The sequence below is a fragment of the Dipodomys ordii genome, unplaced genomic scaffold, assembly GCF_000151885.1.
Source record: "Dipodomys ordii isolate 6190 unplaced genomic scaffold, Dord_2.0 Scaffold2, whole genome shotgun sequence".
NCBI lineage: Eukaryota > Metazoa > Chordata > Mammalia > Rodentia > Heteromyidae > Dipodomys > Dipodomys ordii.
The window spans coordinates 24,440,950-24,459,276 of NW_012267218.1; the positions used below are offsets into that span (position 1 = coordinate 24,440,950).

Sequence of the window (18,327 nt, forward strand, 5' to 3'; positions counted from 1 at the left end):
TTCCTGGTCATAATCCTAAACAAAGCGTTAAAACCTACAAAAACAAAAACAAAAAAATCCTCAAAAAACAGTTCACGCAAGGACTCCAACTCCCGAGATGCTCGAGGGCGTTTTTCCACCGCCTGCGAGCAAGGGCGGCAGTGTCTTTCTGGGAGTTGTAGTCATTTAGGGGGCCACACTTTCAGGATATGTCGTAGAGGATGCGCCATGTGACTACAACTCCCAGAAGTCATCGCGCGCCACTCCTGTCCCTCCGGCGTCGCGCTCCACCCCTTGTCGCTCCTCCCTCGCGGGGCTGCACCTCTCATGCCTTCCTGTTAGTCAAGCTGAGAGAAGTTCACTCTGATCAGCTGATCCTAACTGACAACAGGAGAGGAGGAAGCCCGGGAGGCACCGAAGGAGGAGGGGGGCGGAGAAGGAGATGAGGATGGATCCACCCGTGCCCTGAGGAGCAGCCTTCCACCCCCACTAGCGCCCCTCCGTCCCCGACGCCTCCTCGTCAGGCCGAGCTGCTCCGCGGTGGGATCCCCGGGCCGTGGCGGGCAGGGTGGGGAGGGCACCGGCCCAGCACCCGGCGAGCAAGCGTCCTGGGGCTCTCGCTGTCCCTGGGAAGAAGGGGGGCCGGGTGCGGCTCGGGTGGGGGTGGGGTGGTATAAACAATGGGCTCGGCTCCGGGTTGTGCCTGCTTGGGGGCGATTTGGGGGGACCTTCTTTGTTCTTTGACTCGGCACTTACCTCTGTGGTTGTGGTAGTGGTGTTCGGGAGGGAGGTCGGGTGAGGAAACCGAGGTAGAGGGAAGCGTCGAGGTAAGTAAGGGTCCGAAGGGGCTGATTGTTTGCTTGGCCTGGCTGACTGGAGGTGTTCTGAAAGTTGATTTTCTAATTTTTCTCTCTCAATTGCGACTAGTTTTGATTTTGGTTTCCGTTTAGGGAACTGGCTGAACACATTAGAGTGTAAATAAGGTCTTCTGGTTATTCCCTCCCCTTCCTTGTTTATCTGAAAATCAGATTGATAGGATTGATTTCGGGAGGGGAGGAATGAATATCCGAAAAGGAGGACTTTTTACTTAGAGTGTTGGAATGGGGGTTGAGGATACCGGGAATTAGGAATGTAAACGCAGAAGTGACCAAAATCCCTTTCCTGCCCCACCAGTTGTCTCCTTCAGCCTCTCCCCCTTTTTTTTTTTTTTTCCTTAAGTTATTTTAAAGTTAGTTTTAGTTTACAAGTGACAAAGAGCAAAATTATTTGTTTTGACTCATGCAGGCCTGGCTTTGGAGGGCCATAGTACAGGAATTCTGCCTCCTGTTGCCTACTCCCTTTTGCAGTTAGAAAAAGGGGACAAAAGGAAGTGCAATAATGTTTTTGAACGTAAAATTGTACTGCTGTTTCTAGGGCTAGGCATGTGTTTAGAGCTGAAATAGCCCAGTTACAAGGAGAGCTGGACACCCAGGTCTTTTATGGGTTTCAAGTTTATTATTATTATTATGCTATTTACAGATGTCTTTGTCCACCTTCCGATTGTAAAGTCAGGTGAGGGTGCAGAGAATGACTCTTCCAAGGACTGTTGGAGGTGGTGTATTGTGTTTTTCTTTTCTGTGTTTTATAGACAGGATCTCACTATGTAGCCTAGAGGGGCCTTAAACTGGTGATCCTCTTGCTTCAGCCTCCTGAATTTTGGGATTTTAGATTGTGTGTGTGTGTGTGTGTGTGCCTGTGCCTGTGCCTGTGCGTGCACTCACCTGACTGGGTTATAAACTCTGGATTTTATGCTCTTCTTTAGCTTTCCTCCCTCTGGGCTGGTGCTCTACCATATGAGCCACAGCTCCATTTCTGGCTTTTTGCTGGTAGCTGTAAATAGGAGTTTCTTAGATTTCTCTGCCTTGGCTGGCTTCACAGTCAGTTCTCACATCTCAGTCTTCTGAATAGCTAGAATTATAGACGTGAGCCACTGGTGCCTCGCAATTATGTTTGTTTTTGAAAGGAAGATCTCTATCCATGGTTTTGAAATAAAATTTTTAGTATAAGAATAAGCCAAACTAGTTTAGAAGCAGGATGAGAGTTTTCTGAATATTATGGCCTTCTCTTTTTCTTTTCTTTTCTTTTTTTTTTTGCTATTCTTGGGGTTTGAACTCAGGACTGGGCACTGTTCCTGAGCTGCTTTTGCTCAAGGCTAGTGCTCTACCACTTGAACCACAGCGCCACTTCCGGCTTTTTCTGCTTACATGGTACTGAAGAACTAGGCAAGCACTCTACCACTAAGCTACATTCCTAGCCCTCTTTTTTTTTAAATATAATTTTTTTTGTTGTTGTTATTATTATTTGTGTGTGTGTATGTGTGTCAGTTGTGGGGCTGAACCCTGGACTTGGATGCTGCCTTCAGCTCAAGGCTAGCGCTCTACCACTTGAGCCACAGTGCCACCTCTTGCCTTTTCTGGTTATGTGATGCTAAGGAATTGAACCCAGGGCTCATGCATGCAAGGCAAGCACTCTACCACCGAGCCACCTTCCCATCCTCTTGTTGTTATTATTATTATTATATAAGGTGTTGTATGGAGGGGGTTACCATTTCGTAAGTCAGGTAATAAGTGTGCATTTCCTTTTTTTTTTTTTGCTGGTCATGGGGCCTGAACTCTGGGCCTGGGCGCTGTCCCTCAGCTCTTCAGCTCAAGGCTAGCGCTCTACCACTTGAGCCACAGCACCACTTCCAGCTTTTTCTGCTTATGTGGTGTTGAGGAATGGAACCCAGGGCCTCATGCATGCAAGGAAAGCACTCCACCACTGAGCCACCTTCCCAGCCCTGCATTTCCTTTTTTGGACAGTATTCCTGGTGCTTGAACTCAGGGCCTGAGCATTGTCCCTAAGCTTTGTTGCTCAAAGCTAGCACCCTACCATTTGAACCATAGCTCTACTTTGGCTTTTTTTTGGGTGCTTAATTGGAGATAAGAATCTCAGGGACTTTATTGCCTGGGCTGGCTTTAAACTGGATCCTCAGTTCTCAGCCTCTGCTTTCTGAGTAGCTATGAGTACAGGTGTAAGCCACTGGTGCCTGGCCATTTTAAGGTACACTTCTGTTTTTTATATGAGTGAAATCCTTTTCCTTCCTCTATTCTAGGTATCTTTTGACATAGTTACTTGAAGTTGAATTATATGGAAAAACTCCTGACCACTTTATTTCATTACTGAAACTTCGTGGCTGAGGCCCAGCTCATGAGCCCCTCTTTGTGAACCCAACAGACCTTTCTCAGTCATCAACAACTTCGAAGTTCATTTTGACCACATCTTTCCCTGCACTTTATGGAGGATAAAACCATCAAACAAGATCAACATTGCTGCTGATACAAGAGTCTTGGAAGAAGAAAAAAAAGAAAAGAAAAGAAAAAAACAAACCCCAAACTCAAACATTTGTGTGTGTGTAAAGATAGATTTTTTTTTTAAAGGCATCTAGAGCCTTGTGTAAGTTCTGTGGAGTCTGCAGACTCAAAACCTTTGTCTTCACTTCTGGGGAAAGCTTGGTGACTGTTACAGAGTGGGTAGTTTCATTACCAGAGAGTTATGAGTGCCCAGACTTCCCTAGCAGAAAAGGGCCTGAATCCTGGGCTGATGTGCCAGGAGAGTTATGCCTGCAGCGGGACTGACGAAGCTGTCTTTGAGTGTGATGAGTGTTGTAGTTTGCAGTGCTTGCGCTGTGAGGAAGAACTCCATCGGCAAGAGCGCCTGCGGAACCATGAACGGATAAGACTCAAAGCTGGCCACGTCCCTTACTGTGACCCCTGCAAAGGCCCCAATGGGCATTCTCCAGGTGTTAGACAAAGGGCAGCTGTGAGATGTCAGACCTGCAAAATCAACTTGTGCCTGGAGTGCCAAAAGAGAACTCATTCTGGAGGTAACAAGAGGAGGCACCCTATTACTGTGTACCATGTCAGTAAGGTCCAGGAGTCCCTAGAGGCAGAGGAGATGGATGAGGAGACCAAGGGGAAGAGGATGACGGAGAAGGTTGTGAGTTTCCTCCTAGTAGATGAAAATGAAGAGATTCAGGTAAGTGCCTGGGTGTGATGGGGTTGGTCCTGAGCATGGTGCAGATCTCAGATCTGCTGGCTCAAGGTAGTTCTCCAGAGGATAGTTTAGGAGGAGCTCCTTTGTGTGCATGTGTTTGTGTGTGTGTTTGGCAAGCGTGTGCACGTGTGTGTGCGTGCACATGTGCGTGCCAGTCTTGGGGCTAGAACTCAGGGCCTGGATACTGTCCCTGTGCTTTTTTTTTTTTTTTTGTCGGTCATGGGGTTTGAACTCTGGGCCTGGGTGCTGTTCTTCAGCTCAAGGCAGAAGCTCTACCATTTCAGCTACGAAAGCTCTACCACTTGAGCTACAGCGCTACTTCCGGTTTTCTAGTGGTTTTATTGGAGATAGGAGTCTCACGGTCTCTCCTGCCCGGGCTGGCTTTGAATTGCGATCCTCAGATCTCAGTCTCCTGAGTAGCTAGGATTACAGGTGTGAGCCACTGGCGCCCGGCTCCCTGTGCTTTTTTTGTTCAAGGCTAGTGTTCAAGGCTAGTGCTGTACCACTGGAGCCACAGCTCCACTTCAGCTTTTTGTGGTTAATTGGAGACAGGAGTCTCAGGGACTTTCCTGCTCTGCCTGACTTCGAACTTTGATCTTCAGATCTTAGCTTTCTGGGTAGCTAGGATTACTGAGATTACTGGCATGAGCACCTACCAGGAGCTCCTTTTCTTTTTTTTTTTTTTTTTTGGTGGGTCGTGGGGCTTGAACTCTGGGCCTGGGTACTATCCCTGTGCTCTTCAGCTCAAGGTGAGTGTTCTACCGCTTGAGCTACAACAACACTTTCGGTTTTCTAGTGGTTTATTGGAGATAAGAGTCTCACAGCCTTTCCTGCCTGGGCTGGCTTTGAACCGAATCCTCAGATCTCAGCCTCCTGAGTAGCTAGGATTACAGATATGAGCTACTGGCACCCTGCTCAGGAGCTCCTATTTTAATCATTAAAACCCAAGACTTTCAAAGGCTTGTCTGTAGTCATTTAGTTACTTACCAGACTCATGACCTTGGGCTGAATGACTTTCCTCTCTTACCCTTAGTGTTCTCATCTGTAAAGTGGGAGTGTGCCTATTTGGTTATTTGGTGTGAAGAGATGAAATGAGACTAGAAAATCTGTTGCCTAATAAATGCTGGTAGATGGCCTCTGTTGTCAGCAGTATGGTTTGGCAGAACTGCTTTTAAAGAGTTATCTGAAGGGCTGGGAATGGGGCTCAGTGGTAGCCTAGCATGCATGAAGACCAGGGTTTGAACCCAGTAACACATACACAGAAAAAGCCAGAGTAGTGCTGTGGTTCAAGTGGTAGAGTGTTAGCCTTGAGCAAAAGAAGTTCAGGAACAGTGTCCAGTCCCTGAATTCAAGCCCAGGACTGGCAAAAACAAAATAAAAAAACAAGAAAAGAAAAAAAAAATAGTTATCTGAAGAGAGTACTGTGAACTTGTGAGTAGATGTCAGTGAGGGAGTGGTTGAAAATCCCCAGTACTGAAAAATAAAAAAAAATCTTTTACAAAGATGGTTTTCTTTACTGATGGCCTCTTGTTTTTCTGGAGAGGTTTCAGTCTTAATATGATATTTGTTGCTATGGCAAAACAGCAGAGATCAGGTCATTTACAGGCAATACATATTCATTTAGCTCACATTTCTAGAGACTGGGAAGTTCAAGAACATGATGTCAGCATGTAATGCTGTTGTTTTGCTGCATGGTAGAAGGTGTCACTAGATGAGAGAGGAAATGTGCTTCAGCTCAGGTCTCTTACACACCAGTCCCGTCATGGGAACCCTACCTTGGTGACCTTACCTAATCCCAGTTACTACCCAGCAGCTCTACCTCCAAAACATCACCATGTGACTGTCACTGTGTATCTGTGGGCAAGTTATTTAAGCTCTGTAACTCAGTTTCATTTCAACTTCATAGGATTGTTGAGAGGATTCAAAGATTATGAATGGAAAAGAGTTGTCATTGAGTCTACCACCTAGAGTCCAATTTGTTTTTGTTGGTATCTTTGGAATATTTGTGGTCCATGGACTTGGTACTTTTGGTAGTGATGACCCCAGTTATCACCACATGGAAGGATCACCAGTATAAGTAACCATTAGAGAAATTTTCCAATTTCCAGCTAAGTACTTTTTTATGTTTTTGTGCCAGATACGATCTTGAACTCAGGGCCTTGGCACATCTCTTAGCTTTTTCACTTAAGGCTGGTGCTCTTGAGCCACAACTTCACTTTTGGCTTTTTGGTGATTAATTGGAGAGTCTCTCAGACTTTTGCCTGTGCTGGCTTTGAACCTCAACTTCAGAGCTCATCCTTCTAAGCCACAGGCACCCACTAACCTGTTTGTTTTTGTGCTGGTCCTGGGGCTTGAACTCAGGGCAGAAATGCTCAGGGATAGCACTGTGCTATTTGAACCACAGCTCCACTCCTGGATTTTTTGGGAGTTAATTGGAAGTAAGAGTCTCATGGACTTTCCTATCCAGGCTTTGATCCACAATCCTCAGATCTCAGCCTCCCGAATAGCTAAGATTACAGGCATGAGTCACCAGTGCTTGGCCCAGCTAGGTATTTTTATCTCTACTTTTTTCCTCCTTAGATACCTTGATGGAAGTGAATTGCATCATGAGCCTTTGTTCTTTCATTGTCAGCTAAATGCTGTTCTAATACAGACTTTTCTTTATTGCTTTGAAAGGAACTAATAGTTATGGAAGAATGACCCAGATCTCCTTCTGCCTCCCTTGTCAGCAATAATATCTTCATTATGGATCATGCTCTAATTGAGCAGCATTGTGGACTAAATATCTTCTAAGTGGAGTACTTGGATTTGGATTTGGACAATTGATTCTTGTTGGTTTTGCTATCAGTTGTCCTTGATAATTTAGGAGAGTCATAGGTTGCGTTGTCACTTTCTGAAGTTAGAGAAAGATTTGAGATGAACCAATAAGCTTTATGGATAGTGTGTTGGCATCTTTCAAAAGAATGGTTTTGAGGAAGGAGGATATGGATTGTCTATTTTTAGTTAACTATTATTTAATTTATTATTATTTATTTATTTCTACCAGTCCTGGGGCTTGAACTCAAGGCCTGGGCACTGTCTCTGAGCTGCTTTTGCTTAAGGCTAGCACTCTACCACTTGAGCCACAGCACCACTTGGCTTTTTCTGGATAGTTTATGGAGATGAGAGTTTCATAGACTTTCCTGCCTGGGCTGGCTTCAAATGCAGTCCTCACATTTCAGCCTCCTGAGTAGCTAGGATTATAGGTGTGAGCTACCAGCACCCAGCTAATTAATTAATTAATTAGTTATTATTTTTGTTGGTCATGGGGCTTGCACTCTGGGTCTGGGTGCTGTCTCTGAGCTCTTCAGCTCCAGGTGCGTGGCACTACCAATTGAGCCATAGCACTACTTCTGGTTTTCTGGTGGTTAATTGGAGATAAGAGTCTTATGGACTTTCCTGCCTGGGCTGGCTTTGAACTGTGATCCTCATGTCTCAGCCTCCTGAGTAGCTGGGATTACAGTGCGAGCCACCGGTTCCTAGCTTAATTATTTTTGAGACCAGGTCTTTCTATGTAATCAGGCTGGCCTTGAACTCTGAAATCTTCTTGCCTCAGTCTCCGGAGTTCTGGGATTCCAGGCATTAAAAAAAAAAAAAAGACACATGTATCTTGGTAAGGAATTTGGAAAAATAGAAAGAAAAAAATATTGTGAAGAAGACAAACTATTGGAAGATGATATTTGTCCTTTTCTTTTTTGTCTTCACACAATGTGTAATTGTTAAAAACACCTCCTACCGGCTGTTGCTGGCTCATACCTGTAATCCTAGCTACTTAGGAGGCTGTGATCTGAGGATCATGGTTCAAAGCCAGCCGAGGCAGCAAAGTCCTTGAGACTTATCTCCAATTAACCACCAGAAAACTGGAAGTGGTGCTGTGGTTCAAGTGGTAGAGCACTTGCCTTGAGCTGAAGAGCTCAGGGACAGTATCCAGGCCCAGAGTTCAAGCCCTACAACCAACTGAAAAAAAAAAAAGACACCTCCTGTTTTTGCTCCCTTTACAAATATAGATCTCTTGCCAGGAATTGGCAATTTATTAATTGCAAGCCGTATTGGTTGAGACTAATGGGTTAGAACAAAATTTCTGTTAAGTGGATATTTTCATAGAGTAATAAGTAGAAAAATACTTAAGGACAATATCTAGTTTAGTTTTCTGATAGTGGCATGTATGAAATACACTGAAAGATGATCATTTGATGAGAATGTAGACTAGATTGTAAATTGGATACAGAACAGGTTTTCCTGCCTCTGCAATATTATGTATAGTACATTGTTAGCACGTACTTTTTTTCTTTTTTTTTTTTGTTGGTGGTGGGGCTTGAAATTGTGGGCCTGGGCTGTCCCTCAGCTCTTCAGCTCAAGGCTATCACTCTACCATTTGAGCCACAGTGTCACTTCCGGTTTTCTGGTGGTTAATTGGAGATAAGAGTTGAAACTCTGATCTGCTTGCCCGGGCTAGCTTTGAACCGCGATTCTCAGATCTCAGACTCCTGAGTAGTTGTATTACAGGCGTGAGCCATCGGCATCTGGTGGATTGGTTATGGATTGGCTCTTAAATTTTTTTTTCTTTTTCTGTGTGCGTGCGTGTGTGCCTGCTGGTACTAGGGCTTGAACTTAGGGCCTGGGCTCTTTCCCTTACCTTTATTGCGCAATACTAGTGTTCTACCAAGTTGAGCCATACCTCTACCTCCAGTTTTTTGTTTTTTTTTTTTGGGTCCGGTTGTGGGGCCTGAACTCTGGGCCTGGGCGCTGTCCCTCAGCTCTTCAGCTCAAGGCTAGCACTCTACCACTTGAGCCACAGCTCCACTTCCGGCTTTTTTCTTTTTGCTTATGTGGTGCTGAGGAATCGAACCCAGGGCCTCATGCATGCAAGGCAAGCGCTCTACCACTGAGCCACCTTCCCAGCCCTAAACCCTAGGTTTCTTGCAAGCTAGGTAAGCATTCTATCACTAAGCCACATTCCCAGGCCTGTTATCCCTCTTCCTTCACCTTACTTAATAAAGAAAATTTTCCTTGCAATTGTTTTCCTTTATTCCTTTTGGCAATACTAAGGGTTGAACTTAGGGCCCTACATTTACTAGGCTGATGTGCTACCTCACTCCCAGCTCTTTTTGCTTTAGTTTTTTGTTTTATTTTTCAGGTAGAGTCTTATCCCAATGGCCTCCCAGATCCTCCTGTGTACACCACTCCACAAGGCTGTGCTATAGGTGTGTACCACTATGGCCAGCTTTTTCATTGAGATGAGGTTTCACTGACTTTTTTTTTTTTTTGGTCGGTCATGGGGCTTGAACTCTGGGCCTGAGCACTGTCCCTCAGCTCTTTAGCTCTAGGCTAGCGCTCTACCACTTGAGCCACAGCGCCACTTCTGTTTTTTTTTTTTTTTTCCTATTTATGTGGTACTGAGGAATTGAACCCAGGACCTCATACATGCAAGGCAAGCACTCTACCATTGAGCCACTTTCCCAGCCTGGGTCACAGTTTTTATTTTAATTAATTAGTTAAATTTTTTAAATTTTATTTTATTTGTGAACATACTGTACAGAGGGGTTACAATTACATGGGCGGGATAATGCGTACATTTCTTGCCAAGAATTGCAGCCTCCTCCTTTGTTTACCCTTAATAATTAGTTAATTTTTGTGCTGGTCCCGGGACTTGAATTCAGGATTACATACTTGTTTCTGAGCTTTTTTGCTCAAGGCTAACATTCTTATCAATTGAGACACAGCTTCATTTTTGCCTTTTTTCCCCACCTTGGCTTCAAACCACAATTCTCAGATCTCAGTCTCCAAGTAGCTAGGATTACAGGTGTGAGCCACTGACACTCACTTAAAATGGGGTTCCCTTATCACTTTTTTTGTATACACCTACAATGTTGATCATATCTCTATTACTCTCCTTTCTCAAATTGTCCTACATAGCCCCCATTTGTGGTTATATTCTTTCCTCAAATCTCTTTGATGTTTCTGGGCATTCATAAATTTTGATCCTTTTCAATTTAGTCATAGGGATCATTTTAACATCTTGAAGCCTGTAGGTAGTTTCTTCAGATTCAATTGTATACATCTTCTGAGGTCTTGGCATGTGTGGGGAAAGCATATCGCCCAACTATAAACCTAAGTTTAGATGCAAGGATGCATGATTAAAGGAGAGAGGGGAAAGCCCCTTCTGCAGGAGTCAGAGAAGATCATGCTGTAGAGGTGGTTTTTAAGCAGAGGCTTGGTGGTTAATACCAGCTGGGGAAATAGAAATCTGGGGAGAGGGACTGGAAAGAATGAAGGTAGGATGGCATGCTTGAGTTGTATGAAGAATACCAGTGTGGCCAGACATGAGCTGGCAGAGTCAGACGTGGAGAGGTACACACGTGAACAGGTGCCAGGTCACAGGAAGCCTCTCAGTCCACAGGAAAAAAATGTGCCTGTATTTGAAGGGTGATGGAAAACACAAGCCTGCATTATAGTAGCAAGTCGCATGGCCAAGAAAAGTGTTGAAGAGCTGGCTCTTCTTTTCAGTGTGGAGACCATACTGCAATGGCTAGACAGAGGGTAAGCAGAGAGCCTGTGCCAGGAAGTGAAATGGATCTGAAATTGGGGAGATGGCCCGATGCAAATGAATTTGGGACAGAGTTTGAAGGGACACATTATTTTGAGTGCTGACATATTGGGTGAAGGAGCGTTTAGTGGTGACTTGTTTTGTTTGATCAGATATCACCTGTGTAATACCCCAGGCTTTATTGACTTAAACTGGTAAAACTGAGGGGCTTCATACAATATTGAGATCTAAATTAATCTCATATGGTGTTATCTAACAGTTAGCAACCAGAAGTGATTGTGTTCCCTGGGGGACACTTGGCAATGTTTAGAGACATCTTTGTGTGGCTCAGCTCAAGAAGGCGGGGGCATGGCAGGGGGGGGTGGGGAAGGGGACTGAGCTCACTGGCTACTTGGAAAAATGGGGATGCTACTAAATAATGATCTGCTACAGCATGTTGATAATGAAGAGTCTGAGGAAGTCCTCAGACAGATGAAGCATCAGTCTATAATAGACAGTTTGAAACTTAGTAAATTGGCAAATGTATCAGGGACAAAAACTTAACCAAAGCTGAATGCTGGTGGCTGTAATCCTAGCTACTTAGGAGGCTGAGATTTGATAATCTTGGGGAGGAAAGCCTGTGAGACTTTTTTTTTTGTCACTTGTGGGGCTTGAACTCAGGGCCTGGGCACTGTCCCTGAACCTCTTTGTGTTAGAGGCTAGCACTCTACTGTTTGAGCCACAGCACTTCTTCCAGTTTTTGAGTGGTTAATTGGAGATAGAGTCTCATGAGATGCTGGGCGCTGGTGGCTCACGCCTGTAATCCTAGCTACTCAGGAGGCTGAGATCTGAGGATCACTGTTCAAAGCCAGCCCGGGCAGGAGAGACCATGAGACTCCTATCTCTAATAAACCACCAGAAAACCGGAAGTGGCACTGTAGCTCAAGTGGTAGAGCGCTTGCCTTGAGCTGAAGAGCTGAGGGACAGGGCCCAGGCCCAGAGTTCAAGCCACATGACCAACAACAACAACAACAAAAAAAAAAACAAAAAAAAAAAACGAAAGTGGTGCTGTGGCTCAAGGGGTAGAGCACTTGCCTTGAGCTGAAGATCGCAAGGACAGCACCCAAGCCCAGAGTTCAAGCCCCATGACCAACCAAGAAAAGAGTCTCATGGGGCCTTTTCTGCCAGGGACTAGCACTGATGCCCGTTTGTGAAACTCTTATCTCCAATTAGTGACCACAACACTGGAAGTGGATCTGTGGCTCAAACGGTGGAGCACTATTCTTGTGTACAAAAGCTAAGAAACAAGCTGGGTGCCCGTGACTCAACTCCTGCAATTCTATTTACTCAGAAAGCTGAGATTTGAGGATCTCGGTTTGAAGCTAGCTGGGGCAGGAAAATCTGTGAGACTCCTTATCGCCAATAAACCATACAAGAAAAGCTGGAAGTGGTGCTGTGGCTCAAGTGGTAGAGGCTCAGGACTGTATCAGGCCCTGAGTTCTAGTCCCAGGACGACACCCCTCAAACAACAACAATAACAACAACAAAAACCCAAATAATACTTTACCCATTCTCTTTTGGTCCTGTTCCTTTTTTCTAATAATCTAACTGGTGAAAGCAGTATTCTCTTTTGGCCTAGTTTGTAGCTTTTCTAATGAAATGGTTAGACTTTCTGGGTTTATTGATTTTTCTAGGTCTCAGTGGGACAGTAATAGGAAAAACAAAGTATGCACAGATCTATTATTTAGAGTCAGTAATAAATAAATGATCCATGCTGTCAAGTCATCTATAATCTGAAGCCAGAGGCAACACCCTTAGTAAACGACTCAAAGATTAGAAGAATAAAGTTTCTAGTAACTAGGGTTCTTATTGGAGTATGAGGATGGTTTTGTGATATTTTCCAAGCACCAGCCTCATCCTAAGATCCTCCTACCTGTATCTTCCTCGTGGCTTAGATTACAGGATGAGCTATTATACTCTGTTTGTTGAGCTGCTGTCTCACCAACTTCTGTCTGAGCTGGATCTTCAAATCTCACTGAGCACCAGTGGCTGACACAATTCTAACTACTTAGGAGGCTGATATCTGAGGATCATGATTCAAAGCCAACCTGGGCAGAAAAGTCTGTGAGACTCTTTATTTTAAATTAACCACCAAAAACCAGAAATGGAGCGGTGGCTCAAGTGGCAGAGTGCTAGCTTTGAACCGAAGAGTTCAAGGACAGCACCCAGGCCCTAAGTTCAAAAGCTCCAAGATGGGTACAAAAAAATCCCCCAAAATATAAAACAACTCTCAATCCTCACTCTTCCTAATCATCCTCTGAGTAGTTGAGATTATAGGTATGTCCTGCCATAGGATTCCCCCCTTCCATCAACATTCTGTTCTTGTCTTTTTTTTTTTTTTTCCTATAATTCCTCCATGATTATCTTTTCCCAAGAGAGCTGGGTGGGCCTGGGAATGTGGTTTAGTGGTAGAGTGCTTGCCTACCATGCATGAAGCCCTGGATTCAATTCCTCAGTATCACAAAAACAGAAAAAGTCAGAAGTGGTGCTGTGGCTCAAGTGGTAGAGTGCTATCCTTGAGCAAAAGAAACTCAGGGACAATGCCCGTGTCCCAAGTTCAAGCCTAAGGGCTGGTAAAACAACAATAACAAAAAAACAAAAAACAACAAAGCAGCAAATTGTGAGAAGTCTCACCTGTTTGGCCTTCATGGAGACCAGTTTGTCCTAAGTGGTACACAGGAGAGCCCAAGAGTTCTCAGGCCAGAGTTCTGTGCTGACCATGTAGGCTTGGGACGAGGCTCAGCCACCTGAGTGTGGTCAAAAAGAGGCTAGTGAGTATTCTGAACCATGTTGTCCCTGACTCAAAGGACCTTGGGCCCCTTCTGATGTAGGAGCCTGAGAAGAGACTTCTGTCTTTCCCTTAAGCTGAGTCATTGGCCATCACACCGTCCGTTCCTTTAAGAGGCCCAACACATTGCTTGGCTACTTCTCTTATTTACAGACTTAGAATAGTTCTGCTCAAATACTGGGATTTGGCTTTTTTTTTCCTTCCAAAAATTGGCTAAATGAGACATTATTCTAGTGGGACTTAGGAATGACAACAATGTTCCTTATTGCATGGAATTTTTCTATAATTTTTTTTCTTATAAAGGGGATGTACAGGGGCATTACATTACATAAGTCAGGTAATGAGTACATTCCCTTGTTCACTCCCAGTTTTTTTCCTCCTGTTCCTATCCAATTTTTTTATTTTTGCCAGGCCTGGGGGTTGAACTCAGGGCCTGGGCACAGTCCCTAAGCTTTTTATGCTTAAGGCTAGCACTCTACTACTGGGGCCACAGCACCACTTCTGGCTTTTTCTGTTTCTATGGTACTGAGGAATCGAACCCAGGGTTTCATACATGCTAGGCAAGTGCTCTACCACTAAGCCACATTCCCAGCCTGTATAGTTCATTTTTAACGTAGTGTTTTAGTGACACTGTACATTTCTTTCTTTTTCTTCTTTTTTTTTTTTTTTTTTGTGCTGGTAGTAGGGCTTTAACTCAGGGCCTGGACATTGTTCTTTAAGTCTTTTTGCTCAAGGCTGATGATGTTCTAGTACTTGAGTCACAGGTTTACTTCCAGCTTTTTGGTGGTTAAGTGGAGAGTCTTAACAGACATTCCTGCCCAGTATGGTTTTGAATCAGGATCCTCAGGTCTTAGCTTCCTGATTAGTTGGGGTTACAGGTGTGATCCACTCAGCTACTACTACATGGGAATTCTTGACCATGAACTGGCTGGGCTGCTCTACTACACTCTGTGCTTTTTCTGTTGTAGGGTTACCTGTCATTGGCCTGCTTGTCCTAGTCTATTTAGCTTCTTGGGCCTGCTCAGCTAGACTGGTAGAAGCCCCTCAGGACTTCATCTGGTTAGTATGTTAGAGGGATTATGAGCTTCTAAGGTGTCCACCTTTCTCATTTTTCTCTTTAAGGGCCAGACTAGGGCAGTGGAAGGGCTCATTTTGTTTCTGTGGTTGGCCACACCCATTGGTAAATTCTGGTTAGACATGCATACGATTTGTCATTTTATTTTCTTAACGTGCTATGTAAAAAAAGTAACACCCCCTTTTCCCCCCTAGATGCTGAGGAGCTGTCAGGATAATAAATGAACACAGGATGAGGAGCAGAGTTTCTCTTCCTGACTGCTCACTGTCTAGAAACCCAAGAAAAAGCCTGTTTTGTTTAGTGATGGTGGAGAGGGAAGGCATTAGATGGAATTATTGGGAAACTGATGCTTGAAGGTGACTGAGGCAGAGATGAAGGAACCCCTGTAAGGTGCCTTCAATATCTGCTTAACATGTTGGGAACCTTGGGCTCATTTGGCTATAACAGACTCTGGGCACTCAACCCAGAGACTATTATGTTTAGCCCATGGCTGTTTAAAATTTGACCCATATAAGCCATCGAAACCACTGTGAGTCAGCTTTTTAGAGAGCCTATCTTGAACTGTTTTAAGTTACCTCCAGTTCATATGCTCCTTTTTTATTTTCTTCCCCATGGGTGTGAATTTCTTGAAGTGATTGATTATTATTTTTTGAATTGGCCGAGGATTTGGCTGTGTGCTGGGGTAAATAGGAAAGGCAGGTGTCTCACTAAGTTGGCCTGTGCTTTTCCTTGGGGCTGATGTACTGGCTCTGGAGTGTCTCCTGGAGATTAGGTGGCTGAGCGCTTCTGCCGGCTGGCTCAGCTATGTCTGGCCTCTCCTGCTTTGGGAGGAGTGCCCATGAGATCATATCTGTCTGAGGTTAGAAGTACTCCATATATTGAGTACACCTGAATGCTGATGGGAAATCAGAGGGGACTAATGGGGAGACCACAAAGAAGGAAAGAAATCAAGGGCATAGAAAGTTCCAGACAAGAAGAACTGGAAAGATCTGTGAGACACAGACTTTTAGAGGCAGGAAAGAATGGATGTTTTCACGGCGGGTGTTTTTGTTCATTTCCTCCTTTTTTTTTTTTTTTTTGTCGGTTGTGGGGCTTGAACTCTGGTCTGGGCAGTGTTCCTGAGCTCTTCAGCTCAAGGCAAGCACTTTACCACTTGAACCACAGTGCCACTTCTGGCTTTGTGGTGATTTATTTGAAGTTAAGAGTTTCATGGACTTTTCTGCCTGGGCTGGCTTTGAACTGTGGTCCTCAGATCTCAGCTTCCTAAGTAGCTAGAATTACAGGTGTGAGCCACCAGTGCCTAACTTTCTTCCATCTTACTAAGGGCTTTTGGTCAGTAATCAGAGGCTCTGTTTGACTGGTTTTTGTATGCTCAGCTTATGGGTAGCTAGGGCTCCTGGGCAGGAAGGTAGACCAGCCGTATGTCAGTATCTGACTTCTGGCCTGACCTTATTGAAGGATAATTTGGTTCTCTGACAGTGATGGGAAGTCTCTCTTTGTGATCATCTTTTCTTTTCTTTTTTTTTTTCTTTTAGTTTGTTTGTTTCTTTCTTTTTTTTGTTGGTCGTGGGGCTTGACCTCTGGGCTTATGCGCTATCCCTCAAATCTTCAGCTCAAGGCGAGCACTCTACTGCTTGAGCCACAGTGCCACTTCCAGTTTTCTAGTGGTTTATTGGAGATAAGAGTCTCATGGACTTTTCTGCCCGGGCTGGCTTTGAACCGTGATCCTCAGATCTCAGCCTCCTGAGTAGCTAGGATTACAGGCATGAACCACCAGCGCCTGGCTGTGATCATCTTGAGACTAGATAATTGCTGACTTTTCCATACTGTAGATTATGGAATGCTTTAAAAGAATGGAGGGGGCTGGGAATGTGGCTTAGTGGTAGAGAGCTTGCATGAAGCCCTGGGTTCAATTCTTTATACCACACAAACAGAAAAAGCCAGTAGTGGCACTGTGGCTCAAGTGGTAGAGTGCTAGCCTTGAACAAAAGAAGCTCAGGGACAGTGTTTAGGCCCTGAGTTCAAGCCCCAGGACTGGGGGAAAAAAAAAAGGGCTGGGTGCTGTTGTAATCTGGGCTATTTAGGAGGCTGAGATTTGGAGATCATGGTGTTCAAAGCCATCCGGCCAGGAAAGTACATAGACTCTTATTTTTTATTGTTGCTGTTGTTGGTTGTGGGCTTATACTCAGGGTCTAGACCTTGTCCCCAAACTCTTTTGCTCAAGGCTAGTCCTCTGCAACTTTGAGCCATAGATCCACTTCTAATTTAATGGAGGTAAGAGTCTCATGGACTTTTCTGCCTGGGCTAGCTTTGTATGAGGATCCCCAGATCTCAGCCTCCTGAGTAGCTCAGATTACAGGCATGAGCCCCCAGCTCCCAGCTGTCCAAGAGACTTTTATCTCTAATTAATTACTAATAAAGCCCGAAGTGAACCTGTGGCTCAAGTAGTAGAGTGCTAAAACGCTCAGCACCCAAGCTGTCAAGTCCCAGGACTGGCACCAAAAAAAAATAAAAAGAAAAAGAAGAAAGAATGAATGAATGGGGAGATCTGGTCCAGGATGTAGTCACAGAAACCACAGGTTCAAGTTAAGGGTAAGAATTCTGAGCAACTGTGCAATCCAAGAGTATTCTAGAAATCCCTCTACTTTTTGCTCCATCTCTGTGGTAAATATGTTACATATTCACATGGCTGAACTGTTACAGTATCTCATAACTTTATCTCTTAAGGAGCTCAGTATAGTTTATGTGTTTCCACCAACCAACATTTATTGAATTGTGTGCCTTACTAGTTTGGGTAATCTGTGAAAAAAATTACTTTGGGGGCAGTACTGGAAATCGAACCCAGGGCTTCATGCATGGCAGGCAAGTGCTCTAACTCTGAACTCCATTCCCATCCCAACCACAGTAAATGCGGGAGGGGTGGCAGAGGCCAGCCATCCCTGGAAATGCAGATCTTGTTTGTCTCAGAGTAGAAGTTATGTGAGGAGCCCAGGGTTGTTTCTGCACAGCCTATCTCATCCTGGTACTGTGGGCTGGATTTGTAGTTCATAGGTCACCGTTGTTTTTCCCCATGCCTCAATAACTTCTATTATTTAGTTCAGCTTGTTTGACAGGCCAGCAAGCAGGCAGGCAGGCAGGCAGGCAGGCAACCTCCTTCTCTTTCTTCATCCTCTCTTTCTTTCCCTCTCTCTGTCCTTTTCCTTGCCTCCACCTTACATCTTTATTGAACTAGGAAATTAAATCCCCCACTGCCAAGATAATTTTCTTTCTATAAATAAATAGAAGTAGTTTTTAGGGTTGTGCACTATTTTGGATTGTTCATGACATGTCTTTTCCTTCCATGACCATGACCACAGAAAGTTGTCTGCCACATTTTTTTTTAAGAGTTGGCTTAAACATTTTGATTTTAAAGGGTTGCCTTCCCTGGCCATCATGTTTAAAAGAGCAGCTTCTGTCCCCGGTTGCTTCAAAGTCCTTGTCTCATCTGCTAATTTTCCTTCAAAGTAGTTGTACAAAGGGGTTTCAAGGGGCTGGGAAGGTGGCTCAGTGGTAGAGTGCTTCCCTCACATGCATGAGACCCTGGGTTCGATTCCTCAGCACTACAAACAGAAAAGGCCAAAGTGGTGTTGTGGCTCAAGTGGTAGAGCACTAGTCTTGAGCTGAAGAGCTCAGGGACAGTACCCAGGTCCAGAGTTCAAGCCCCATGACCACCAAAAAAAAAAAGTTTCAATTCCACAAGTCAGAGTATGAGTACAATTCCTCTTGACTAGTGTCATACCCCCCCCC

The 18,327-nt window shown here is 44.5% G+C and overlaps 1 protein-coding gene across 1 annotated transcript in view; it reads left to right on the forward strand.

Moving 5' to 3' along the window:
• The first annotated feature begins 338 nt into the window (after positions 1-338).
• Zfyve1 (zinc finger, FYVE domain containing 1) overlaps positions 339-18,327 on the forward strand; it is a 76,377-nt gene continuing 58,388 nt past the window's right edge. Inside the window, 2 exon segments of the mRNA XM_013017222.1 lie at positions 339-519; positions 3,113-4,035. Of these exon segments, the coding sequence (XP_012872676.1) occupies positions 3,553-4,035 (483 nt within the window). The 5' untranslated portion in view covers positions 339-519; positions 3,113-3,552.